Below are 27,816 nucleotides of genomic sequence, written 5' to 3'. Positions count from 1 at the left end.
AGGAAAAGCCAAGAAGTGCTATAGCAGGCCTTCCTGCTGGACTGGTGCAGACAGTTTGTTCTAAGAGTAGCCCATCCACCCTGCAAGGAAGAGGGTGGGGAGTTACAGGGGAATTGCAAAGCATCTTAGGATGTTGGGGGACTGTGAGTTAACTTGCATCTGGGGGAGGGATCTGGGACAGAAGTTCAATAAACTGATTTAACTTTGTTAAGTCTGATACAACTTCCATCTAGGTTTATCTTAAACTGGTTTCAGCCATTTTGAAAGAGGTTTATATACACTGAACTTCTGTTGTGTTATAGATTTGAACCGGTGCAAGTGTAATTGCAGTCCCTAGCCCAGGACTGTTATTCTGGCACCTTTTCTTAGCAATAAATTTCTGTTAAAAATCAAATCAATTGTTTTCTATTACCATCAGACTATCAACTTCCACTAATGCCTAGCTTTCTGGTAGCTCATTTTGACCAGCATTTCCTGAACAGAACACTAACCAAGGTATCTCAAATTTGTTGCTACCAGTGCCATCAATTATGACCTCTAGCTTCAAGACACAAAAATTTCAGAATTCAATCACTTCAACAAATATCAAACAATCCCATTTTGAACTGGATATTTTTGTTCCTCACCCATATATATTTTAAAGTCACTTTACCTTTAGGTAACCTTAACACTTATCTGCAGCTTACTGAAGCACACATACTCAGCAATAAAAGACCACATTACAAGGTCTTGGTTGAAAGCAGACCTTGACAAAGAAAGAGGGGGCATTACTTAGATCATTTGGATTGTGAAGCTGATAGATTCAAAAATATCACACTCCTCATCAGCTGAGATGGTGAATGTACATTGTCAAAGGAAGGTCATCTGATTCACATTACAGTAAAGGTTGAAAATGAGTCAGAATCAAACAAATCATATTTCCTCCTCCCTACACACCTTCCTCTGCCCCTCACATCTGTTTTATTGTTATCATTATGATGTTTTTTGAAGAAACATGTTAATGCCACATTTTTTCCACTTGGTCTTAACTCACAAGGGAATAAGCCAAACACAATGAGAACTGAGGAAAGGGCGAGAGGGACAAAGAAGAAAAGAGGAGGCTGCCAGTAGTTAAGAACAGAGGGTGAAATTAGAGTGAAGCTGATAAGAAGAAAAAGCAAAGGAGGGATAAAAACAGCCAATCAGCAACTGGAGTCAACGAACAAAGGAAACCTCTCTCTCTCTCCCTATGGGTAGGGCCAGGTCTAGGCATAAGAGATACGGATCTAAGGAGTCTGGAGGTGGAAAGGGAGAACTGGGACTTGCTAGGAAAAGGCTAAGCTTGGGTGAGGAGTCTGAGAAGACAGACTGGAACCTCCTATGGAGAAACAGATTAAATATGGAGCTGGGAACAAGGACTGCTATACAGGAACACAAAGCAAAAGGAAAGGAACTGGGATTGAAAAGACAGATTGGGGCTTAGATGATTTGAGAGGGTGACGATAACCAGCTGAACAAGGAGGGCAAGACTAAGACAATGAGTCAAGGGCAATCAAGAGAAAGGAGAGAAATGCAGGTTACAGGGATCAAGGCAGACTAGTGCCCAACAGACAGTCTCCCTACCCAATCTACCCTCCATTTCAAACCCAAGACTCCTAAGTCTCACCATTCTTCTACTGTGAGCAAATACGAAACCCAGAGCCAAACTTTGGGTTTCTCAATCTTCCCTGGTGCTACTGCAAAGGAAAACCTACCATTGCTAACAATTATTCTCTTAGCATAAGCAGTCTGTGGTAAATCTAAAACTGCAATACCAGTGATGACCCAGCCCATGAGTCTAACAGCATAATGTCATGTAATTAATTTTCTGTTTTTTTCACTTTGCTGTATAAAGTGTAAAAATAGCAAAATTGCGCACAAAATGTGTTAAAAACATTACGTTTGCAAAGTTCAGCACTCAGTGTAAGAAATGCCTGAACAAAGTTTCTGGTTTCAACTTTAATTTGCATCCCTTGTATATATTCATTTTGATACAGCCTTATTACATGGTCAGGTACTATTATTTTCCTGATTCATTTAATGCATGAGACTGAACAAAGAAGAGAAAATATAGTATTGAATCAATGTCTGGCACATTTATTTATGGTACACTATTCAAATCTTAATCAGAAGATAGAAATTATTAATTTCCGCACCAGCTTTTTTATTATGCAAATAACTATAACATCTAAGTGATGAATAAACATCAATTTTCTTCTACAACACCTCTTCCATTCAGGGAACTGAGGCACAGAGAAATTATAAAAGCTTCTACTAGTTCTGAGCACTCGAAGAGAAACTGGCAAACCAAATTTGGGTTGACATGGCTAGTAAATTATTTTTCAGAGTAGTTCCATACTTTATTCATTCAAGCACAGATCCCATTGACTGTAGTTGCAGCTGTTAGTGCTCAGCACTTTTACATATCAGATCAGAAGAAATCAAATCTGCACCCACAAAATGAGAAACACAGTCAGCCACCATCACGGCAAAGATCCATTTAAGAATATATACAGATACCCACTCTCCCAAGAGAACCCCTCCCAGAAGTGATTTGATCTAGGTTGTTCCCGGGTTTTTTTCTTCCTGGAGTGGCCATTTTTGCTCTGGAAGAAAAATTCTGAACCTCAGTACACTTGTGGTGAGAGCAGCAACTCTACCAGGAGAAACTGAATGTCTGTAGGTAGCCTAAGTGACTTGCCTAGTATTATACAAGGTAACCTATGGGAGACAAGGATAGATCCCAGTTCATCAGCTGAGATTCATCTGCCTTAACAATGAAGATACCTTTTTCTCTTCCTGAAATCCTCTGCTTCACCTACTAACCACCTTCTAATTTGGTGGAAGTCAAAATTGACATCTTAAAAGCAACAGCCACCTTGATGCATTCCCTGAACAAGTTTCTCTTATTGCCTATGGCAGAGAAAACCTTAATTCTGCCATTTCATAATCTTTAATGTTCAATTTACAACTTTAATATTGTTCTTTTAAAACAGGTTTACCACATTTGAAATAGAGTGCACACCAAGACAGCTATATATTTGAAGTAATGCAAAGTGAACAGTCTCTAATTGATTCTATTTTCTAGTAATCCAAACATGGAATGATTTGAAGCAGTATTCAGAAATTAGTGTATGTAATTATTCTGAACATCAACCAGGTTCTCATTTCTGTAAGAAATTACAGAAAAATACAGCCCTTGCACTAGAAACCAGGCAGATCAGTTCACACTGTTAATACACTAGGGGTACATCCAAATGTGAAATTAACATGATGCAATAAACTCCAGAGCTCTTTGACTCGGAGTACACCGCCCTGAGCTGGCAGGGGTGGGGGCGGAATCAGCCCTGTTGATGACATCAAACAGCAGAGGGGCTGGTTGGGGCATCAGAGTGCAGAACATGCAGAGCCATGTGGCTAGGCAGCAGGCAGCCTCCACACTCTAGCATCATTATCCCCCAGCTAGCCCCTGTCAGCTAGCACTGACTACGCGTGCTGTCTCCGAGAGGCCTGCCCTTTGTCCAAAGGCCTATCCCTTGTCTTTTGGAACTTCAGTCAGTTAACAAACCAATGCTGTATCACTGTTCTTCTCTTCAGAAAATGACATTGAGAAAAGCTGGTCACTTACTACTGTATATATATAAATTTTAAGAATTTCTGCTGTATATTTAAGCCAATCCCTTTCAATTGATACTCTTCTAACTCCTGCTCCCATAAATAGTAGGAATTGCATTTTCTTTAATTTGGACTACATACGAATGGTGAACTGATGGATTAGACTTCTTAACCAAGGAAAAATAAGCCTGAGGTAAATGAAGTAGCACATATTGTAGATATTAGATAAAAAGAATTTTCATTCAAACAGGGTACCAAAACCAGAGATCAAACCTATTTATTATTATTCAGGGAAAAGTTTTCTTGATGCAGGAGGTTTTTACAGACACACAAAAGACAGTTCTTGCTGTGGAAAACCTGAATTCTAATTCAAATAACTATAAAAAAGACTGAAGAAATGGCTTGGTGTCGGAACACTAAACAGAAGTAGTAGGTCTAGGAAAGGATTTGAAAGCAGAGAGGAAAATCAATTGAAACAAAAATGATGTGTGCTGCAAGGGCAAAAAGAAAATCAGTGTTAAGTTCAGAGTAATAAAGAGGTCAAAGAAAAATTAATAGAGAAGGGAGAAAATAAGGGAAAATGAGAAAAGTTATATATTTGATAAGTTTATGTATATTCAAAAATGAAGACTCATAACAAACTGCTGCAAAAAGACAAGAATTAATGGATGGATAAAAGAAAAGCGAAGCAATACAAAGGAAAATGAGTGTGTTGATTATTCAAATTGATTGACAGAAAGATGAGACAGGAAAGGCTAGAATAGTTGACATACAAGACGGTCAAGACAGAGATCAGATTTTTAACATCTGAGAAAGAGATGGATAATAGAAATATTACAAGAAGCAAAGGGGGTATAATTTAAAAGGAGTAGAAAAATAAAGGAGTTACAGATTTTACCTAGGTTTCAAGCCTTCGTAAGTGAGGATAGCGGAGCCGTCACCGGTATGAACAAACTGAGAAAGACAGGTTTGGCGAAAAAGTTAAACAGCTCCATTTTTAATTTTTTGGTTGTGATTTCATATAAATTTATATCACAGTAATAAGCCTGGGACCAGAAGGAGTTTCCTGGGACATCAAGTCCAGTCCTTTGCATTTTCAGGCAGTTGATAAACAGAAGAATATCTGAAATCACCACTTCAAATCCTTAGTCACAATAATATCTGGAACACCCAAAACAAGCTATATAGCATGGGTGGGCAAAATACAGCCCCCAGGCTGGATCTGGCCCACCAGGCAATTTCATCCAGCCCACAGGCAAGTGCTTACCAAATCACTGTATCTGGCCTCACCTGGGACTGCCCCTGCTGTGCTCACATAAGGCCAAGTCCTGCTCACTCCCGCAGGGGCAACACACACTGTGCTCCCACCTTCACCCCCAGGATGGCTCTGACCCCAATCCCACAGGTAGAGAAGCAGCAGCAGTGGGTGGGGAAAAGGTGGTGGCAAGCAGGCAGGAGGGTGAGGAGTGACAGTGACAGCAGGCAGCCAAGGGAAGAGGCAGCGGGCAAGCAGGCCGGCAAGAGGGAAGTGAAATGGCAGCTAGGCAGGAGCGCAGGGCCCCAGCCAGTGCCTCCGGTCAACAGGGGCCAAGGGCAGAGTGGCAGGAGCACAGAGCCTGGGCCAGCAGAGGCATGGGTGTCCGCTTGGCTCCACCATGTGGGGCTCCCCAGGACTCGCGTGCAATTCCCAGGGTCTCCACCCAAGCCATGGGCCTCCAGGGGGAGCCCCGCATGATGGAGCCAGCAGCCCAACCATGCTCACTGCCACGCACAGGTCATGAGAAATGGCGGGGAGTTCGATGCTATGGAGCCGAGCCAACTTCATTCCTCCCTCTGCTGCCCCAGCCAAGCCCCATGACCTGCACTGCTGGCTTTGCACAGGGCCTCAGGCAGAGAATTTGGGAACTGCATCCAAGCCCCGTGCAATGAAGCCAGCATCCTGGCCACTTGCAGTCCTGGGGCTCACTGGGACCATGCGCCACCAGGGGCTCTGCCTACTGCAGACCATGAGCACCCCAAGAGGCCACCGCCTGCTGTTGTGCACAATGGGCAGGCACATGGGCCTCACATTCACCCACACCCTTCCACACACTCCACAACATCCCCCATAAACCCTATACCCATCCACCCATATCCCCCATGCCACCCAATAATGTACACAGGGAGGACTTCACTTTGAGGTTTTACACAATCACCTCTATGTACACGATGCAAACACATATAAATCAGGACAAAAATATTTTTTGAAAAAAATTAAAGTACGTTATAGTAGATTTTTATCTTTAATACATAATTTGGTTTTTTTCTGGTTCCAAGATGGCAAACCCCACACCCAAAAGCAGTACTTCCAGGGGCAAAGGGGACTCCTGGTGGCAAAGGTCAGGGGTTAGGGGTGGGACTTCTGGCCCCAAGATAGCAGCCAGGGGACAGGACACCTCTCAACGGGCAGGGCTACCCTTGCAGCCCTCAACAGCTCACCAAAACTCACTAAGTGCCTCTCCAGCCAAAATAATTGCCCACCCCTGCTATATAGCATGTCACAAGTAAAAATCAGGGGAGACCAGAGCAATGCCAATGCTCAGACACAGCACTGCAGTGATTAAGCAAGTTGTTCCCACTTTACCCAAGCATAAGAGCACAAGGACACCAAAAACTTGAAATGGTTGACAGAAAGATGTTGGTGAGAGACTCTTGGAAAGGAAAAATTCAGAAAATTTTAAGTACTTAGTAATAAAAGGCAGCATAATAAGGATATGAAGGATGAAACTACAAAACTTACCACAGCTGACTTTAATAGGGCTACAATTCCACCCTGTTCATCTGTGATTTATTGTACTTGATGAGGGGGGCTCTTGCTCACAAAAGCCTACGGATCTTTAATTGAGTTAATCTATAAAATGCATGTCTACCGTGCCTTCAATTCAACTGTTGGTTTATAGAGAAAATTATCTGAAACTTTAAATACTTCAAGACTTTTTTTCTTGTTACATTTATTTTGTGGTAATGCTGGGGGGGAAGAGGTTCATATATATAGTAGCCTATAGTAACACTCAGAGGTTGATCAAATCTAGGTCTCACTGAATACCTGCTTTCATAAAGCATTTGCCATACAGCATCAGGGACGAGTGAAAAAAACAGAGTAGGATTTGAATTCTGAAGTTATTTTACTGTCTTTTGTCCAGTCATTCCCTACAAACACCCACAAAAAGATGTGAAAATATACATCAGCTGCATGATCATATAACAAGGTGGAACAAAAGACATTAAAGACTATATCCTTTCACAAACAGTAAGAATTTTACTTAGTTATCTGGGGAATTTGGTAAATGCTGTAGCATTGGTTTATTCCTTACCTACGAAATACCTTTCATTCAGATACTCCAACCTGACCTCATAAACATAGCTAAAATTTAATTATTAGACAATGATTATTTTTTAGCATTTATTATTCTTATTGTTCAGACACGAGGATTACTATGTAAAAGAACACAATTTGCAGAAGTGTAAGTGAGCTCACCTACTTTTTCTGGTGTAGGCAATACAAAGAAAGTCCAGGCATGCAGCAAGCCTTTAACCTGTATTCCAATTCTGCCATCTCATAGTGTGATGGTGCTTTAGATCCAGGCAAAAATAAAGCTTATGAACGTATATGAACAACTTACTGTGATATCAAAAGGGGACACTTTACTGCATATCAGTTTTTCTGCAGTAAGGAGGGCTAACTACCATACTTTAGATTTCAGTTACCATGGAGTATGAATGTGCACAGCAGCAATTATCATATGTAGTACAGTCCCACAACCTTTCATCTCAAAATAATTTGTTCATTTATCTATACCCAAAGACATGTGCATAAACATAGATGCACAGAGTCCCTTTCTGAATGCTGCAAATACACATTTTTAAGGAAAATCCAACAAACAATATAAAAGCTGTCACTTCCTATTTTTAGTTTGTCACACTGTAATATGGAGAACAGCTTGCTTCCATAGGGCAAAAAAGGATGAGCCTTGTGTGATATTAGGAAGAGCTAGGGAGGAAGTATTGAACAGATGGAAAAAGCTTAAAGCAATGCCAAGTCTTGTGATTTTGTTGCAAGTCTTGAGGTTGTCTTTTTCTGTTGTTTAACAATTCTAATTAATTCCAGATCTCTACCTTCATTTTGTAAGGTTCTGCCTTTACATAAAATTACCCAGCATCACTCAGGACTCTCAATAAGATTGAAGACAAAGGCTGTTATCACCATGGCCATTTGACCTCAGCAAATCAGAGGTGGGAAATGTCCCCCAGAAGTCAGGCTTATTAGGAAAGATGGTGGCTTCTGACCAGGAAGGAAAATTTGGAGATGCAACAAATGGAACAGTGGGAAAAACTAGGAGAGAGAATGTGTTAAGGAACTGGTTAGTAAAGTATGTGCAGATACTCATTTGTATATGGTAAATGTATGGGAAGAGCTGCAGATACAGAGGGAGAATGTGAAGAAGAGGAAAGGTAGGGAAAGAAAGGGAAATGTGTGGGGTAGTCTCCTGAGGACAGGAGAATCTGGGGTTCATGCAGGGAAACGTTAAATGACGCAACTGCTTATGGTATCTAGCTGGGGGAACTACAAATCCCTATACCCCAAACAGAGTCTGTTTGCGTGGCAACTGGTAAACAAGGGCGGCCTGTACATTTTACATACACATTTAACAGAAGATGGGCCAAAATACAATTTTTTAAAAATCTGATTCATGATTTTTAAACCCTCATAATTAGAAACACTGTCCTCAGAATTGATAAAAAACAGTTTTTCAATAATTAAAGTATTTAATGATTACAATGTATGGTTTGTGTTTAATTTTCATATTTTTACACTTTAAAGAGCAAGGTAAGAAAACAGAAAATCCATCACGAGACTTCAAATTGACAAACACATGGGTCAATAGCAGGGTTGAGCTTGTAGATCCCCCACAAAGACTATTTGAGCTAGGGCAATAATTTCTTAAAGGCTTCTTAAACGAGTTGGGGCTTTAATAGTGAAAAGGTATAAAGACAAGCATTTCAACAAGCGTGTAAGGAAGGGCAGCATTTAGGGCTTCTTAGCTTTGTTTTTGTGTGGGGGAGGGTCGTGGGGTTTTTTGTTTTATTTTGGTTGAGGGAGGGAGGTTTTGGAGGGGGTATTTTTTTGTTTGTTTCTTTAGGTGTTTTTAAATTGAAGTAAAAAAACCGTGCTAGATACCTGGGGTGAAGACTAATCTGGATACCGAGTCAGGGTATCACGAATACTCTCTCAATAAATATAAGAATTCCATGAGCTTCTCTAGGCTGCAACTGCACACTCTTAATGGTCTGAGTTTATTGACATTGAATCATTTAATTTTTCTTGTTACTCATCTTAGATGAATTCTCCTTATGTCTCTCTAAGATAAAGTAGAAGAGATGTGCACTGAAATTCTAATGTTTTTATTTGTTTAGTTTTTTTTGGAGAGGAGGGAGAGTGGGGGGGATAACACAAAAAGTTGTTGGGAAAAGACTTTTTCTTTTACTTTAAAAAAAAAAAATCATAGTTTTCCAATATAACTGTTCTTGCTGCTCTAAGACGCTTCTGATTTGTAGGAAGATGTACACAGGTTAAAACTAAAGTGGAAAAAATACAAAAATTGCAAGATCTTTTAAAAATGAAAATGATACTGATTCTTAAAGACATACACAATTTTGCAGGCATATAAACATGAAAATATCCATGGCACATAAGAGCTGGGTACCTGAATACCACTGAAAACTTAGATTTTAGTGTACAGTACCTTACAGGCAGCATTGCAAGAATAATTTGTACATGAAGATGAACAGATTTTGAACTACTCCCCAGAGTACTAGAAGCACATACGCTTTTTTCCTTAGCATCAGAATGCATGTCTCACTACTTCCATTCTTTTTCACTTGAATAAAATTATTGTGGAAAACAAAGAAACAAAAACAAACAAACAAACAAAAATCAGTCTCAGGTTACAATTTCTCCTATATCTCTTACAATACCCAAACCACAGAAAATACGTGAACTTTGTGTAAATGCAGGATTCTAATTTTTCCCTGCATCCCTGCAGAGATATGTAAAAATGCCAACTACAGTATTAATACTCATTCTAATAATCGAACTTAACATTTCATCTGACAAATCTAAAAAATAAATTGGAATTTGCACAGATCAATTTGAACAGAAAAACCCAACACAAGGCAGACAACAGTACATCAGGTTGTGGATAGGAGATCGTCTTCCCACAGTACTCCTATCTACCTGAAAGCAATACATTCAAATAATTTCTTTATACAGCTTAGAACAAATCACGCCATCATCAGAGTACTAAGTACCTATGGAAATTATATCCTTGTTACTAAAGACTGGGTAAATATTCTAGCAACATCAAGATTTATGCTGCCGCCTGATGGTTCCTCATGCCACAAGATTTTTGCCTGGATTATGCACAGTAAGAATACTTGTTCCATCTTAGGAAAAGACACTAGAATACTCCACACACACAAAAAAAACATTTCATTACCAAAACGTTGTTAATACCCACTACCTAGCAGTCTAGGAATAATGTTACTGAAGCATAATAAGCAGGTAAACTGGGCTTTGGTTATTATGGTGATAGTAGCTGAAGTCATGAAAAGAAATTGCTCAGATCACTAGAAACAGAACATACCATTTTGGTTAGTTCAATAATCAGCCCCTTTATCACTTATCTCAAGCTAAAATATTTATTCACTCTCAAGAACCCAGAAAGGATCAAAATCTATTTTGGGACACTTAAGACAGATCAATAAATGAATGAGGGCAACTATTCAAACTTGGCAAGATTCTTTTAGCAAAGTAAGGTTATTCTGTCATTTCCACTTCTTTTGTTCTTTCTGCTTGAATTGCATTTTTACTAGATTGGCTCTAGACATATTCCCTTAAGGCTCCACAATGGACTTGCAGTTTAGCTCAATCGGGAGCCTAAGTTAGAAGAAAAAATATTCTTGTCTTGGTATTTTAAAAAGGTTTAGTGTTAAACAATAAAACAGAAAATAAAACTAAGAGCACTCTAACAATCATAAAATGCTAAAAATTATTCAAAACATTTTGCACCTTGCTTCATGAGCCTCAGATTACTATAAAAGACGCTGTTTTCAACTGCTCAAATTTACCTATGCAGGCCAGGTGTTTTTTTTCCGAAGCTTTTGTTTTTTCCAGGCAATGTTGTTAAGCCATTTTCCAGTCCAGAGAAAAAATACACTTCACCCATGTTAAAAAGTTCTGGTAACTTACTTCTCACGCTGCAATACTCCCATATTTTGAAGCAAATACCCACAATGTGTCAGGGACATACTTTTTGCCATTACTGTGAAAATCAGCCCAGAAATCACTAAGTTATGAGCTTCTAAAACATAGCAGCTCACATATACTTAGTAGAGATTTGCCAGAGCTTAACAGCTAAAATCTCCAAAGAACATATCCTTATTTCATATTTCATCCCCTCACAGATCATATTTGTAGAGACATGGGGGGGAGGCAGGGGATGCTACCTGATTTAAATGCAGAATGGAAACATGCCAGACCTAGGGGATTCAGAAGGTGATATTAGGAAACAGAGAGAAAAAGGGCCTAGAGACACCTAGGGCAGGCAGGGACTGGTACTTGGAGAGCAAGAGATCAGAAAAGGAGCTGGGCTGTAGCAAATAGATAAGGGAAGGTGGCTGGTTAGGCAAAGAGCTCAAATGAGGAAGCTGCAGACATTGCGAGTGGATGAGAAGAGACTGGCACAGGCTGTCTGTGAGGAAGAGGAATGTCAGCAAGGAGACAAGCAACGGGAGGCCAGGGAGAGGAAAGCAGTTCTGACAGTGGTGGAGATAGCAGAGTCTAAGGAAAGAGATGGAAGTAGGAGGCTGGATAGCAACCTAAGGACTTACTGGGTAAAGACTGAGCATAGAATAAGAACCCACAGTAGAGACAGAAACCAACTAAGCACAGTGAAGGGGGATGGAACAAAGAGACAGTGGAAGGGTTGAGACAGACATTGGACAACAACAGTGTAGAGGAAATGAGTCAGAAGCTGGGGTAATAAGTAGAAGTCTGAGACTCCAAATTCTGGAGAGAAATCTAGAATCCTCAAGTCTTATCATTTCTCTTCTTTTAGCAAATATGTAAGAAACCCCCTAGCAAAGGCTTCCAGCCCCTTCAGCCAGTGATTCCCATAGAAGAAAACAACCCACTGCTGCTATCAGTTACTCCATTAGATCAAGTCTAACTGGTCTAAAGGTTCCAACACAGCTGATTACCATCTAGCTCAGGGGGTCCTAGAATCATAGAAAATTAGGGTTGGAAGGGACCTCAAGAAATCATCTAGTCCAACCCCCTGCTCAAAGCAAGACCATCCCCAACTAGATCATCCAGCCAAAGTTTTGTCTAGCTGGGTCTTAATAACCTCCAAGGATGGAGAGTCCACCACCTCTCTGGGTAACCTGTTCCAGTGTTTTACTACTCTCCTAGTGAGAAAATTCTTCCTAATATCTAACCTAAACTTCCCTTGCTGCAGGGGTTCTCCACCTTTTTATATTCAAGGCACCCTTCCTTAGATTCAAGGCACTTCTCCAAAAGTGCCTTGCTCTCAGTTTTCACTTTTTTTTTTTTTTTTTTAATTCCACTAAAAAAAAATTACAGAACAATTCTATAGACCAGCGGTTCTCAAACTTTTTTTTCCACAGAGTGCTTGAAAATTGCTGAGGGTCGCAGTGGACCACTTCATAAACTTTTTCTGTTCTACAAATGAAAGCACACAACTCATATTTTAATATCAGTAGTCTTACCTTTCTAATGCGATGAATGTGCCTTGTTTTTGAGCAAAGTTCTGGGAAGTTGGGTTTAATGTTTGTCAGCTTTAGCCTTAGGTCACCTTTCTGCAGACCACCTGAATGGAGTTTGCAGACCAGTGGTGGTCCGTGGACCAATTTGAGAGCCTCTGCTATAGAAGAATTGTTCTATTAATTCCTCCAGCAGGTCTGCCTTCTCGCTAGATGTAGGGTCCTTTAGAAAGAATAGTATATCATTATATAATTAAAGGCTATATCAAATGTGTAAAGCTAAATGCCTGTGGTTCTCATCCAGGGTGCTGTTGTACCCTGGGGTGCCTTGATATCATTTCAAGGATGTTAGGGTGCTGCACAATGTTAATACTGTTAGATGCACAAACATGATTTACACGATAAACCAAGAGGCCTCATCCAGACGTGTGGAAATTTGGTTCCCTGGGGACAAAGACAAAGCCACACACTGTGTGCACATTCAGGCATTTCTTTGTAGCACAAGGAGATGGGGGGGGCAACACTCTGGCTGCTGGCCAGGCTCCCACCATGGCTGCAGCTTACCTGGCCCCAAGTACCTCCTCTAGTTGCAGTTGCTGGCCCCAGCCTCCTCTACCCCACCTGGGGTAACCTGTTGCATGGCCATAAGGGGTGTAGCACAGACGTTCCCCAGGAACAAGTAGCAGTGGCACAAAGTGTACCGCTGCTTCTTGTCCCCAGGGAACCAAATGTCCGTACTCCTCTGGATGCGGCCTCTGGGTTTATCTTGTAAATCATTTTTGCGCATCTAAAAGTATTAACATTGTGCAGCACCCTAGCATCCTTGAAATGATCTCAGGGCACCCCAGGGTATGACAGCACCCTGGTTGAGAACCACTGATGATGAATGTCACTTTAGACATTTGCATTTAGCCTTACACATTTGATATAGCCTCTAATTATATAATCATATACTATCTTTTCTAGAGAAGCCTATATCATCTAGTGAGCAGGACAGACCTGCTGGAGGAATTAATTAAAACTGTACAGTAAGAGAGACCACATTTAATATAATACCAGCTTCATTTCTTCAGAATTTGGAAGGTGTTTAATAAATGGCACATGGAACTACAATGAGAGAAATGATTATCTAATGGGTAAGTAAGCTGAATATTGTCTTAAAGAACTGGATTCTATTGTTGTCTTTGCCACAGGGTTCTTCTGTATCATGTCAGGCAAATCACTGAAAGGGAACTTTTTACTGTCAGTCAGTAACTGTGTGGTCCTAGCCACATTCTCAGAAAATCAGTATTGGGCACCTCAAGCTAGATACATCAAACGAATGGAAGTTTTTACCTTAATCTTTGTGCTTTAAGTCTCTATCTATAGAATGGTTATTTGCAACTCTTAAAAAAGGTGTTGTGAAAACAAATTAATTCATGCTTGTATGCACATATTTACTATATAGTGATGACCATCACAGAATAGTCTATGACGAAATTAACAGTTTTTTCTTCAGAGCTGTGTTTAAATAGAGTGCAGTAAATTAGATCAGGAAAAAACATAATATTAATTAACTGCTCCTTATGGGAGCACTACCTGTTCTGTTCACTGAATGAGTCAGGGGTCCTGCGAGTAAAATTCAGTAAGTGATCATGAAATTAAAAATTAATACACACAGCACAAAGGAATATTAAAGTTGCACTGACCCAAGCAACCTTCATTTTGACATTTCCTAACTTTTCTGAGTGCTCAGTTTCGTTACCTTAATAATGTTTTTTCACCACTGTTTTATTCTGTATAATATTAAATAATTTGAATGATTCCTCCCTCAAAACTACTATATAGAATATTGATATAAAAAGTCCACCAAAATATAGTGAACTGTCTTAGCCAAAGCACAAAGAACAGGAAACAAACTATGAGACTGCATTCATTACACTGCAGCTTATTTTTAAATAATAATTCTAAGATCTAGGCTTACAGTGATAAAACCATACCACTGCCCCATCCCATTTTCTTCTCTCTCCAGTTCTGCTGTAATATTTTATGATAGTCTCAGTTGAGTTCATTATGATACAATGAAATGCTAACCAGCAACATTTTTCAAAAGATTCAAAACTATCAAACAGAAATAAAAAAGCAGGTCTTCCATTATAGTACTAAAAATACTGTCCTATTATAAGTGTTAAGATGTCAAAAGTACACACACAATAAACCAAAAAGATGGTGTATGATGGAGCAGAATCGCACAAAATTTAACACAGAGAAGTCAAGCAATCAATAAAAGGTAATGCACAGCTAGACTATAAAAAGACAACTCTTTTACGTAGCAGTGCAATCGTGCCTTAGAGCCACAGCTGGAATGCCACTTAGGTTGAATGTAATTAATATAAGGCAAGAGGTTGTTAGAGTCTCAGACTGTTGACAATAACACCACCAAAATAAAAACAAGGAATATTACCAAATTATTGTTTTGCCATTAAAGCTAAAAAAATATTTGAAAAATCAAATGAATAAATAAATAAAAATTAGCTTTTATGTAACCAATCAGAATTTTCTGGAAAGGTCTATATAACATTAATATATATTTTATGAACATATAAAATATCTTTCTTAATGTAGGTACCACATATCAAAATTTGAGACATTAAGGATATTGTACAAATAGGATAACTTACAAAAATCAGTTTTGTTAGCTCTAAATAAGAAAAGTTTCTGTTTTGAATTAATTAATTTCATCAGTGCTCTTTAAAAAGTAGTAGTTTAACCACAGAATCTAGTATTAAACTCTGCACCTGTCAGGCTTCGATCATCTGGTCCCGTGCCGCCCAGCTTTGGGTGTGTAGGACTGCTCGTCACTCCGTCCCTGTGGTTGTACTGCACGGACGTCCCGCCCCAGGGTAGCCTCCACCCCAATCTCGCCTGCCACAACTTTGTTTGTTCCTTCAGTGGTGGGGTCCGACTACTGGGGCTTCTCCGGTGTCAGGAATCTCTAGATGGCAGTCTTCCGCGAGGCTCCAACCTCCCCTACACCTCACCCTGATACCCAGCCTCGACAAGTTGCTGATGTCTCTCGGCCCAACCCTCGCTTATTGGTGTTATGGACACTTTGATAGGGATGTATGAGGTCTAACCCAACCCCTGACTGAGGCAACTCTAGGGCCCTATGCAACCAGCCTTCCAACCCCTCCAGAAGTGGGAAACAGAAAGAAACCAAAGGAAAAACATTGCCAGTAAATTCCTGACTACACACAAAACGGGCTACACAAAATGGGCTAACCTAGCCCTGAGAATTTCTAGCTGGCCCTGTCCTGAGTCCACATACGCCTGGCAGTTATCACACTCTCCTTTCCACACTGCAGATCCCCTGCATGTCAGCTGGACCCTACTTTCACCCACTCTGTGCCTTGCTGGACAGCTCTATACAGTAGGAGCTTGTCTTCTGCAGCCCCTCTCGCTGTTCCCTGTCTGGGTTTGCTCCTGGAGCCTTCCCAAACCCGTACTGATCCCACCTGGGTTGATGATTCGAGTTCCTTCACTCTCTCTTAGGGACAATCCCTGCTGTCGGCTTCTTCGCCCTGAAACCTTGGATTCTCTCCTTCGACTCCTTCGTCTGGATGAGGTATATCCACCTTCTCTCCCTCCGTGCCAATGCCGGTGTCCTCCCCTCGACAGTCTTCAAGGCAGCCTTCTGCCCATGGAAGACAGTCCTGACTCCTCTTACCCCTAACTGGGGTTCCAGGGATACCTTCCCTATCGACTCTCCTCCTGGTCTTCCCCCTTCTCCTTTGCCCGCACCACCTTTTATCTTCCCGCGCCGGCTCCACTCACTCCTCCCCACAGCTGGCCGCAGTTTTAAAAAGACGTGGCTAACAAGCCACGCGGGTCCCACTGCCACTTCCAGTTTCACTGCAGCATCAGCTGCAGGTAAGGGATTCTTCATTTTTCTCTCTCCTTCCTCTCCTTCCCTAGTATATTCTGGTCCCCAGGGTTCCCCCTTGGCCCCTCGGGGTCTGTCCCCTGTATCCTCCATATGACAAACCCCTATAAATCAACAAGGAATTTTCTTCTCAAGTGCTTATTTAATTAACTAGTAAATACTGCCATTTCACACTTTTGTTAAGTTTCAGCAGGTCTAGAATGCCAGACTACTGAAAGATGAAATTCTGATATCGTCCTATTTTTCTTTTATAACAGCAACATTAAGTTTGAAATATATCTTGGCACCAATCTGTTGCACAAACTACTCCATAGTGTAAGACCAGATGTCCCTACTTTGTCAAAATGGTCTAATAACCCATCTTCTGATAAAAGTCAAAGTTAGCTTTATTGGTATCTGAAAATAACAGGCAGCCAATATATTGATTCCAAAACAATAATAATATTAAAAAATAATGTGCTCATTACATGCCAATATATGCAATACCTTCAGAATAGTAAACTAAGAAATATGTAAAGATACCATTTCTTGCCACATACTAATTAATGTCTGGCTACAAAAACAGCTAAATAAAAATAGAAAACATATGGACAATACTTCAATGCTACATTTCATGCTGCAGATATAACTATGCTGAAATGACATTCGTCTTTTCTAAAATGAGATGAGTCTTAGTCTGATTAACAGCAAAGCAATAGGATTATTACACTGGCTCAGTGCAGAATTCTGACGTTGTGGCTGTACGCAGGTCAAACTTAATCTACGCTTTAAGCAAACTGCGCTTTGTTTTTTCATCAGGTCAATTCTTTAGGTCAGGGTGTCAAACTCACCTCATATCCCAAGCCGGATCCAGATCATAGCTCCTCACAGGCCAAATCTGGCCTGGAGCACAAGGCAGCAGCAGAAGTAACAACAGCCACTATGGCAGCGGTGGGGCAAGCAGCCTCAGGTCAGGCACTGAGCAAGCAGCAGTGGGCCAGAGGAAGACATGGCAATTGAGGGTTATACTGCACAACCCTTGCTCATCCCCTGCCATCACAGTCATGTCCACACCAGGCCCCAGAGCCCCGAATTCTGCTTCAAACTATGCCCACCAGTACCAACACCCCAAATTCCCTGGCCACATGTTAAAGACACCTCTGTTTTATATAATCTAAGTTGTTACTGAGCTACTGCAGAAAGTCAGACACCCTGAAACTGAACACTGCTTCCTTCTTAACATCATTTTCTTACTTACTAAGTTTGGATGCCAGATTCACATGCATATAACATAGACTCCGCGCTCCCCACCATCAGCTGCAGGAAATTAAGGAGTGCATTTTAAACAAGGAAATTCTAATATTATAAAAGTCTCAACCTGAAACAACCGATCAAAGAACTCCAAAAGCGTTCTGGACAGGGGGTGGCGGCGAAGTGTTGCCAGGACAGCAGGACAGAGCTGGAGGGGCCCAAGCCAGTGCTGCTGGCCTCACTTTCCCCCCTGCCCTGGTCCCTGGAGGTGGCGGCGACAGTGAGTAGAGTGGGTCCAGACCCGAAGCAACAGAGGGGGGGACCCTGGGCCCGATGCAGTGGTGGGGAAAGGGGAAGTGAGCCCGGGCCCAACCTGGCAGGGGAAGGAATGGGCCACGGCCTGACCCGGGGGGGGGGGGAGGGGAGGAGAGGGAGGAGCAAGCCCAGGCCAGTGTGGTGGGGGGGAGGGGAGGAGTAGGCCCAGGTTTGACCCAATGGGATGTAGAGAGGGAGAAGCAGGCCCGAGCCTGACACAGCAGAGGGGGAGGAGGAAGTGGGGCCAAATCCCAAATGACAGAGGTGGAGGGAAGGAAGGGGGGAGTGGACTCGGATGGGGGGAGGGAGAGACATGGGGCTCTGTCCCTCCCCCCCATCATTCTTGACGGGCAATTTGCCAGTACAGTAATAACAGCTTCTGCCGCATAGCCCTCTGCCAGGGGAGAAAGAGTAAATAACACTGTGAGTACTGTCCAGGGGGCAGCACAGGGAGTGTGAGGAGTTCCCAAGCTACTGGTTATGGATCAAAAGAACACTGTATACTCACTGTGCTGCCCAGATGCAGCATTACCTGCCCTTTCCCCCAGGAAAGAGAGGTTGACACTGCTGAAGCTGACTGCAAGAGCCTCTGCCCCAGTACCCAGGGCCTAGCTCCACTGTATTTCTGAAGCAGAGCTGAGCCCCAGGCACCAAGTCAAGGATTTCTGCTGAATCACACGAGTTGGCCCTCAGCTGACCCCACAGGTGTTACTGGCTAAGATCAGGCCCTAAGGTCAAGCACTGCTGGCCTAACCAGCTCAACTTGAGAAGAAAAGAGGGATCAGGTAGTTTGACCAAGCCAGCAGCACATGATGTGTCCTGAAGCTAGGAGGTTAACAGAGCAGCCACAATTGCTCCCCGCTACTGCAGCTGCCTGTGCTTTCCCTGGAAAAATACCATACTTACCAGCATTTTCAGTGAAATACCTTTTTTTCTTCATTCTGCCTTTCAAAAATAAGGTATGCATCTTATTTGAAGGTGTGATACACAAGAGAAAAATATGGTATTAGAGAAAGCTCTGCTGAGGTTAATACTTAACTATGATTTTACTTCCATGTGCTCAAAGCTACCCTGTACTACTTAAAATAATTAGATTTTTTTCAAAGTTGCATTTCTGTTAAACATAAGATTCCTAACTTTAAAGCAGATCTTCACTAAGCATCAAAGAAAGAAAATTCTTTTCACACAAAGGACCAAAGTTCTAATTTAAACAATGAATCACAAGAAAAATAATTTGATGGAAGGTAGTCTCTAAGGGCACTCCACCGCAGTAAGGTTAGATTAATCAAATCTGATCAAATAGATTAATTTGATTAGATGAATCAAGTCTGCTGGAGCTACTGGTGCGTTCTAATAAGAATGCTGCAGTGTGGTGCAGCATCTCGTGTATTCAGTGCCCGGCATTTCAAAACGGCAACAGGGGTGCTTTAACTAAACCTTGTTGAATAAGCTTTAGTTAAGCCCTGCCACCATTATGAAACATGAGACACTGAATACACAAGATGCTGTGGATTTTTTACATAGAGCGGCTGCAGAGAGACACTCTAATTAAAACGCCCCTCCCACCCCCCACTCTGGAGCACACGTCAAAGTGCCCTAAGGTGCTGCTCTGCCCTAATTCATTTAAAGAAGCATGAACTTTTGTAGATACTACTTTGTCAGATCCTCTGAATGGACTAACACAGCTAACTATCTCCCCATAATTGGGTAATTAAACTGTTAATAATGTCACAAAACATTTGCTATACTAAAATTGGCTGAAATCCATATTAACATACTCACTACCTCATACTCTCAAAGTACTCTCTGTAAGCTGAAGACAGATAGATGAAAAAGAAATGATTACTTATCTTACATTAAATATGGTTCTTTGAGATGAGTTGTCTATATGGATTCCATTCTATGGACCCTGTGCATGTTTCAGGTCAGCAATGTCCACTAGGGCTGCACCTATGCTATACATCTGATAAGAGAGGGAATACATGGTGAAGCAAGCAAACCGTTTCTCAGCTCCTTTGCCCATACAGACTCCAAAAGCTAAAATCTACACATTAGCAAAACAGCTCATATGGGCAGTTGGTGTTCAAAGTGCAGGTCAGCTCCCAACCAAATTATAGAGTTATATCTAAGAACAGCTACCATTCAATAGCACTAAACGCTAGCTGATTACCTTGCAAATTTGAGATATAAAGACATCCCTCCAGCATGACCAGTGGGATCGCATGGGCAATAGCAGCATGCTTTAATATGAAAAGGTTTCTAATCAGTCCTCACTCCCTCTGTGCTTCAAGTTGTAAAAAATGAGTTACTGCAGGGCAAACAAAACTACGCCATAACCCTACACCAATGAGAATAAATAAGGAGTCAGCAGAGAAAAGAGTAAGACATAGATCAGCTTTTATCTGCATAATAGGGAGAAACATTTATTGCCATATGGCAGATACTGGTGAACACAGTATAAGAACATCACAATATTAAACAGTTTCTGCGATCTACTTAATTTTATCTGAGTCACTCTGGTAATTTTTCCGTGTTTTATACTACCGTACCTCAGTAAGTCAGCTGACATGCAAGAGAAAATGATAAGAGCTATCCTAGCTCTGCTAAATTAAAATATAAAAAAAAAATTACTGTAAACATGATATGGGTTAAAAGCCTATTCTGCATTTAAATCAGGAATAATTCTTAGTATGCATTCACAGAAAAGAACACATTGGGGTCAAATAATAACTCTTTTATACTTTTGTGACTAATGAAAATAATTATAGGGTTTGATGAGCTTTTTCCTGACTTTAATACAAAATCAGTGAGCCTAATATTTGTCCCAGGCTACAGAGGCATAGTTTGTTTGACTAAATAAGAATGGAAAAATATACAGAATGAAAATTCTTCACAGCATACTGAAGATAAATATATATATTTGCTGATAACACAGCAGATACAAAGAAAATCAGGGTAGAAAAAGGTAGTCCCTTGGCCTAAACAGAATGGCAAGTAACAAAAAGCTGCAGACTTTTAATTATGTATAGAACAAGCAAAATCAAGCAACTTTCTACTGTTGTCAGTCTCTTAGTCTTTATGAACACAAATATAAAAGGCAATTAATGATCCCCTACACAATTCTGTAAATCCCAATGTTTTGCAATTCTCCAGGCACACTGAAATTGTAATTTTCAACTATGTTCAATTAGTTTGATAACAAAAAAGGTACTGTGATAAGAAAGCAATCCTATTCATTAGTTATGTCAATGTGTTACTCTAATTTAAAAACTAGCTTAAGTAGGCCTCTGGCATTTTTCCTAAGCACTTCAGTATACAGTTAGATTGATAAGGCTAGCACGGGCCCAAAGTGTGGCCTCTTTTTTCCCCATTTTGCATCTCTCTGAGAATATTTTTCTCCTGTGAAAGCAAACGTGCCATTATTCTTTCTTGTAAAAAAAAAAAAAAAAAGCAAAGAAAAAAATGCCAACAGAAGTCATATGGACATGCTAAACGGGAAGACAGTATTAAAGACTTCAAGGACAAGACATTTTAATTTCAACCACTGACAGATTTTACCAACAGAAACAAAATTACCACAAGATAATGTTAACAAATACAAGTGGTCAGAACCATACAGTTATGTTTGTTTTGGTTTAGCAAATATGGCAACATCTTTAGAATCAGCAATGCACTACCAAGCAGGAGTAGACAACAACAATGAATTTGCACTTGGTTAGGCTAATTCTGAATTTAGTAATTAGATCATTCCAAAGTCCACTTTTAGCACCCACGATCAGAGCAAGAGCTATGATTTAAAATGTATCCTTACCTGCTGAGCTAAGCAGAACACTGAAGTCTGATCCTCTCTGAGATTCTCCACTTTCATTCTGTGCCTCTTTCTCAGCATCTTCATAGCGGTTCCAGTTGGAGACTATCTTTCTTCTTGAGTAGCTTCCCAGTTCTTCTTTCTTTTCTCCATGTGATTCAAGATCATCACCAACATCATCTTCATCCTCATCTTCTGCCTATGATAGTTAAATGAAAAGGTAAGTCAGTACAATTAATTTTTATAAAATAGTTCTGGATCAGGCAATGTAAACTTCCTTACTCATCTATCTTTGAAATTTGGTAGTCAAGCTGTTCAGAGAATTTGACAACTATTCCATGTCTTCCTGCTACTCTTGAGGCCTGTAGTGAAATGTCTGTTAGCCAAGAATAGTTCCTTTTGCCTTCTATATTTTGACAACAATGAATGGTGAATAGAAATGTGAAACAGACACCATTACTAAATTCTGCTCCAATAGCAGAACTGCCATTTGCTCAGAACAGGATAATTAAAAGCAAGTATTACAAACATGTTTGGGAAAGAGTTAAGAGTTGCTTGTATATGTTTTTTTTTAATTATTACACTTAGGCAATTCTATAATCTTATTTTAAAAAAGTCTGAGGTCTGTAAGGCTAGGGGCAGACATTACACATAAACCAGTTTAAGTGATCAGAAATTGATTTAAACCTGTAACAGAACAGACATTCAGTGCACATGAACCAATTTTAAAAAGGCTGATAATCCTGGTTCAATGTAGTATCAGACTTAACTGATTTGGGTCAAACCGGTTTATGCAGTGTCTGTCCCAGACCCTTTCCTGGTTTAAGTTAAACCACAGCATCCCAGATGCTTTGCAACCCTGGGCAGGCCTCTGCTCTCTGCTCCACAGCAGGGCTGGCCTCGTCCCTCTGCTCCCTAGCTGGAGCTCTGACAGTGACTGCAGGTACAGCAGCATCTGCTTGGATTCACCCTACCCCCCACCACCACTTCCTGCTCAAGCAGGGATTCCCACCTCACCTCTGCCTTACACAGACACCTCTAGCATTAGGTAGCATACTGCATGCTGTCTACTGTCTGTGCCATGGGAAACAGGGCAAAAGCAGGCAGGACAGTGTCCGCTCAAGGCTTTTTTGGAGCTAAACAACAGGTAGCTGATAATGTCCCTCTGTCCCTTCCTTGGCAAAAGTTGTTTAAGAGCTTGAACCAGTCAGAGAGGCTTTTGTTTTGTTTGATGGGCTGATAAATCCTAACAACTCCCTGCATAACTCTCTCCTACTCAATACTCAATACTCTGTTATCAACAGTGGGGGAATGGGGGGGGTGAACCCTCCCTAATCAGAGTATCCTGCAAGGCCTGGACATGCCCCACTTCAGCTCAGCACTATGGAAGGCAAGAGAGGGGTTCTCTAGCACCCCCTGGCTTCTATCCTGAGTCACAGCAGGCAAGTGCCTGAATTTCTTCAGTCCAGTGGGGATGTCGGTTAGCTTACAAACCGGTTTATCCTAGCCACGTTAGGAAGTACAAAAATTAAATCAATTCAGGCTCAGGCTTTTTGAATGTCTGTCCCTAGCCTAAGTGCCACACAACGAAATCTGGCAAATTCCTGTCCCGGAACAAAAATCTTTTTATTGATAAACCCAAAAGCAAATGAAGCTGCTTGTTGATATTAAGCTAATTTTATATGCTGAGAGACAGCATGAGAGAGGGGTTGTAAAAAATACACAAATGACCCAGCTGTAAACCACTAGCCCATGCATTCTTCTCAACTGCCACATCGTGTAGGTTTAAAAATATACTTAATGCCAGTGCGTTTAAATCAGCTGTAACCCCAATTAAATGTTAATATATTTATTATTAACAAAAACAAATTAAATTATCTTGTAAGTGAAAGGCTGGATAGTTTGTTTAAGCCTAGATATTGGTGAAACATTTGAAGACCAGAAAAACCTATCCATCTAAGAAAAGTCTGATTAAACCAGGGGTTTCAAACATATAGTTGCCCATGGAGCTCCACTGTCTAGCCCATCCTGGTGCACTGGGTCTGATCATACCCACACAGGATAGCATGCATCCATGGCACAGGGCTGGATCTGGCCCATAGACTCCTTCCCCCTCTCCCTTTGTATACCTGATCCAGCAGCTGTTCCAGCCAGTCTAGGACCCACACTGCATACAGTATGGATCTCTAAGTGGTCAGAACAGCTGCTGCATGGAACACAGTCCAGCTGGACTGCATGGTGGTTGCCATCCCAGCCAGACCACGCCAGTTGTAGCACCTGTTTTGGGGTGCTGCCGCACACAGTGCCCACTTCATCTGGCTCATAGGTGCCACATGCAGCAAAGGTCCCAGAACTGCTGGGGTGGATGCAGCATGCAGCGCAGTCCAGCCAGGGCAGCTACCACATGCAAAGCAGCTGCCACTCTGGCAGAACTGTGCCATATATTTTACATAGGGTGCAGACCCTAGACCTGTTGGAGCTGTTCCCTGAACAGGTGTGCTAGGAGAGAGGGTGCCAGAGGAGATCTGTGGCCTGATCCAGCCTGTGGACCAGCCCCATGCCACTCACCTGGCCCATGGGCCCATGGGGCTGGATGAGCATGAAATCCCTGGTTTAAACAAATCCATGAATATGGACAAATAATAACTATACTGTCATCTGGTTCTTCAAGAAAGCAGATTAAGACAAGTCAATTTCATGCCTTAGCGAGGGAGTACACAGCTAAGGAATATACAAGCCTGGGAATTATTTTAGGACTTCCTCTTGCTGAAAGAGTAACGAAGAGTTAGTAGGTATGATGTGGTCCAACTAGACAACCTCAGCTGAGTTAGGAAGAGCGCCAAATATGGTTTGTATCACACTTACATACTCAGCTAACCAAGCAACAAAACAAAACAAAATTCTATATTAGTTCAAAGGAGTGTGTATTACTCCTCCTAACTATCCCGTCACCTGTGACAAAACCATAACAAAACTACTGCAGCTTAAAATGCAAGTATTAAGGGCATGGCCCATGAGGTTCAATGAGTTTTTCAGTTCAGTTGGTCTTCACTTAGAAAAATAAAAGATTAAAATCAAAAGCAGCAATAGTCTGATGTTGCCAATCACCATCCTTTGACAGCGAGCCTGACAGGGCATGACTTCTCAGCATCCAGACACTTTGACACTAGTCTAAGATCAGCATTATGAACTTTTTCAGTACTAACAGGAGGTGAACTGCTCAGTACATTATAAATATAGCAAGATCAGAACCAGAGCAATTGTGTTCTAATAGATAAATCATACAATCTTCATAAGTGAAGCAACAGTAGTCATTGTTCTGAGATGTCAGACTGAGAAGGTACGTGTAGAAATAGTAAAACCATGAAACTGAATCTGGTGGTAAAAATCATACTACAAAAATGCAAATGTATTTACTGAAGCTACCAAAGATGGGGGGGTTCCTATGTAAGAAGGAACTGTTTTACAGAAGAGGCTAAAAAACACGGTGCACCATACACAACCTTGCCAATAACAAAAAGGGCTCTTTGGTGTTATTAAATAAATTATCATTTTTGTCCTCTTAATGACAAACCATCTGATAAATAGCACAGGAAAGAAGTCTTTTTTCTAGTGATTAGGTCCTAGCTTTACACTACTGGGAACTAGTATACTGTTATAATTTCCACAAAGAGAGTAAACTCCTCTCCTCAATATGAAGATGACAAATAAACTGATTTCTTCAAGTTTAAACAGACTGCTCTGGGTGAAGTAAATCTTTTGAAATCTGACCCACAACATACAAAATGTCAAGACCAGGAGTGGGCAAAATGCCAGGCCATTCTATCCAGCCCACAGGGCCCCTAAAAATATGTAGAAATTAATATATATCTGCCCCTGGCTGCCTGTCATGCAGCCCTTGATGGCTTGCCAAAACTCAGTGAGTGGCCCTCCGCCTGAAATAACTGCCCGCCCCCAGTCAAGACTACATGTCAAAGTGTCCAGCCCACATGAGGCTCACTCTGCATGTGGGGCATGGGCTGGACCCAGAGCTAGTTGCATATAGCACAGAGGGTTGGCCAGGGGAGAAAGAGTAATGCATGTGGGGCATAGGCTGCATGCGACAAGAGTAAATTGGATGCTTCAAGAGTAAATTGGATGCTTATCTTGCTGGGATGCTATGACCCCAGCTGACTTCCTGCCCTTTGGATGATCTCCCGAGGTCCCTTCCAGCCCTAATGTCTATGAAATCTATGAAATCTATGACACTCTGCTGGACCAGCCCTGCACAATGGCTCCAGGGCCTACACATATCAGCTCCAGGCCACCCATGCATGCCAGAGCACAAGGCCAATCCAAAGAGGTGCCATAGGGGCTAGGGACATACATTCAAAAGCCAGAGCCTGAATTGATTCAACCTTTGCAGGTTAGTCTGACCTGCCTAGGCTGAACCAGTTTGTAACAGGACAAACATTCACTCTGGACTAAGGCAATACAGGCTGCAGCTGCTAAGGCCAGGTGCCGGGGGGTGCTAGAGCACACCCTCAGCTACAGGGAAGCTGTGCTGGGGAGGGTATGGCCAACCCGGGCTGAACTGGCCAGAGAGGGTTTTAATTTCCCCCTCCCTGTGCTACCGGCAGGGACCCGAGCTAGCTAGGTCTGCTTGGTGCTCCCCCCTTGCTGCTGCAGCACCAGGTACCATGGGCCCTGAGGCAAAGTGGGGCACAGAGGAGAGTTAGTTTCCCCTGTATCCCCACTGGCAGCCAGGTCTGCCCACTGTCACAGCAGCATGCCTGGAATAGCCCCCAGCTGTCCCCTCACCAGAGGACAAAGAGAGGAGGAATAACCCACATCCCTGCTCCCCTCCCCCCCTCCAGGGGCCCCGCCCAGCTGTGCCCCCGCAGCACCGCCACGCTTCACAAAAGCTCTGCTGGCCCCACAGCGCAGCCCCCTGCCAGGAAGGGGCTCACGCTCTGGGAAGCCATGATAGGCTGCTGCCTGTCACCTCACTCACCACTCGCTGCTCCAGCTGCCGGGCAGGGGCAGGGGTGAGGCCCAGCTCCAGCTGCTCATTCTGTGCTGGGGCAAGCCCCTCCCAGCAAGAGGGGGCTTATTCCACTGCTGGCCCCAAGTACCTGCAGTCCTGGAGGGGTTAACTTGCAGCCCCTGGGCTCCCAGACAGTGGTTGCTACCCCCATTATTCCCCTACCCCGCCAAGCTTTGCTGCAGCTGGGCTGGACAGACCCCACTGCGGTGCCAGTGGCTGAATAAGCCTCCGCCTGCTGGGAGGGGGCTTGCCCAGAGCACAAAGAGGCTGCTCACACCACAGTGGGGTCTGTCTGGCCTGGCCACTGCTGCTCTCCATTCAGGGCCAGCGACCGATTAAGCCTTCTTCTGTTGGGAGGGGGCTTGCACTGCAGCAGGGTTTGCCCGGCCTGTACTGGGGCAAATACCCTCCCGGAAGGAAGGGACTTATTCAGATGCCGGCCCCTGAGCAGAGGCCAAGTGGCAGCTGCAGCCAGGCGGCACTGCAATGCAAGCAGCCTCTGTGCTTGAGGACCGCAGCGGGGTCTGCCTGGCACAGCTGCAGACAAAGTTTGGGGGAAGGAGTAATAGGGGGGAGCAGCCACCAGCTGGGAGCCCAGGGGCTGCAAGTTAATCCCTCCAGGACTGCAAGTGCCCAGGGTCCGCAGAAGAATAAGCCCCCTCTTGCTGGGAGGGGCTTGCCCTAGCACAGAATGAGTGGCAGAATGCATGGCAGTGCTGCAGGGACACAGCCAGGCAGGGCCCATGGTGAAGGGGGGAGGGAAAGTAGGGACAGGAGTTATTACTCCTCTCTCTGGCCTCCAGTGAGGGGACACAAGGGGGCATATTCCAGACAGGGAGCAAGTGCTGCAGCAACAGCAGGCAGACCCAGCTGTCAGTGGGGGTACAGGGGAAACTAACTCTCCTCCCTGCCCTCCTGTGCCTCTCGGACCGTGGTTCTTGGTGCTGCAGAAGCAGGGAATTAAGATTTCATAGACATCAGGGCTGGAAGGGACCTCGGGAGATCATCGAGTCCAGCCCCCTGCCCAAAGCGCAGGAAGTCAGCTGGGGTCATAGGATCCCA

At 42.6% G+C, this 27,816-nt stretch overlaps 1 protein-coding gene across 1 annotated transcript in view; it reads right to left on the bottom strand.

The window, feature by feature from the left end:
• AVEN (apoptosis and caspase activation inhibitor) overlaps window positions 1–27,816 on the bottom strand; it is a 192,196-nt gene that overhangs the window by 134,771 nt on the left and 29,609 nt on the right. Inside the window, exon 3 of the mRNA XM_019551049.1 lies at window positions 21,732–21,927. Coding sequence (XP_019406594.1) covers window positions 21,732–21,927 — 196 coding nt within the window. The remainder of the gene's footprint in view (window positions 1–21,731; window positions 21,928–27,816) is intronic.

The sequence above is a fragment of the Crocodylus porosus genome, unplaced genomic scaffold (genome assembly GCF_001723895.1).
Source record: "Crocodylus porosus isolate Cpor-Errol unplaced genomic scaffold, CroPor_comp1, whole genome shotgun sequence".
Lineage (NCBI taxonomy): Eukaryota > Metazoa > Chordata > Crocodylia > Crocodylidae > Crocodylus > Crocodylus porosus.
The sequence above is the reverse complement of the archived record's forward strand: the minus strand, read 5'-3'. Positions and strand labels throughout refer to the sequence as shown.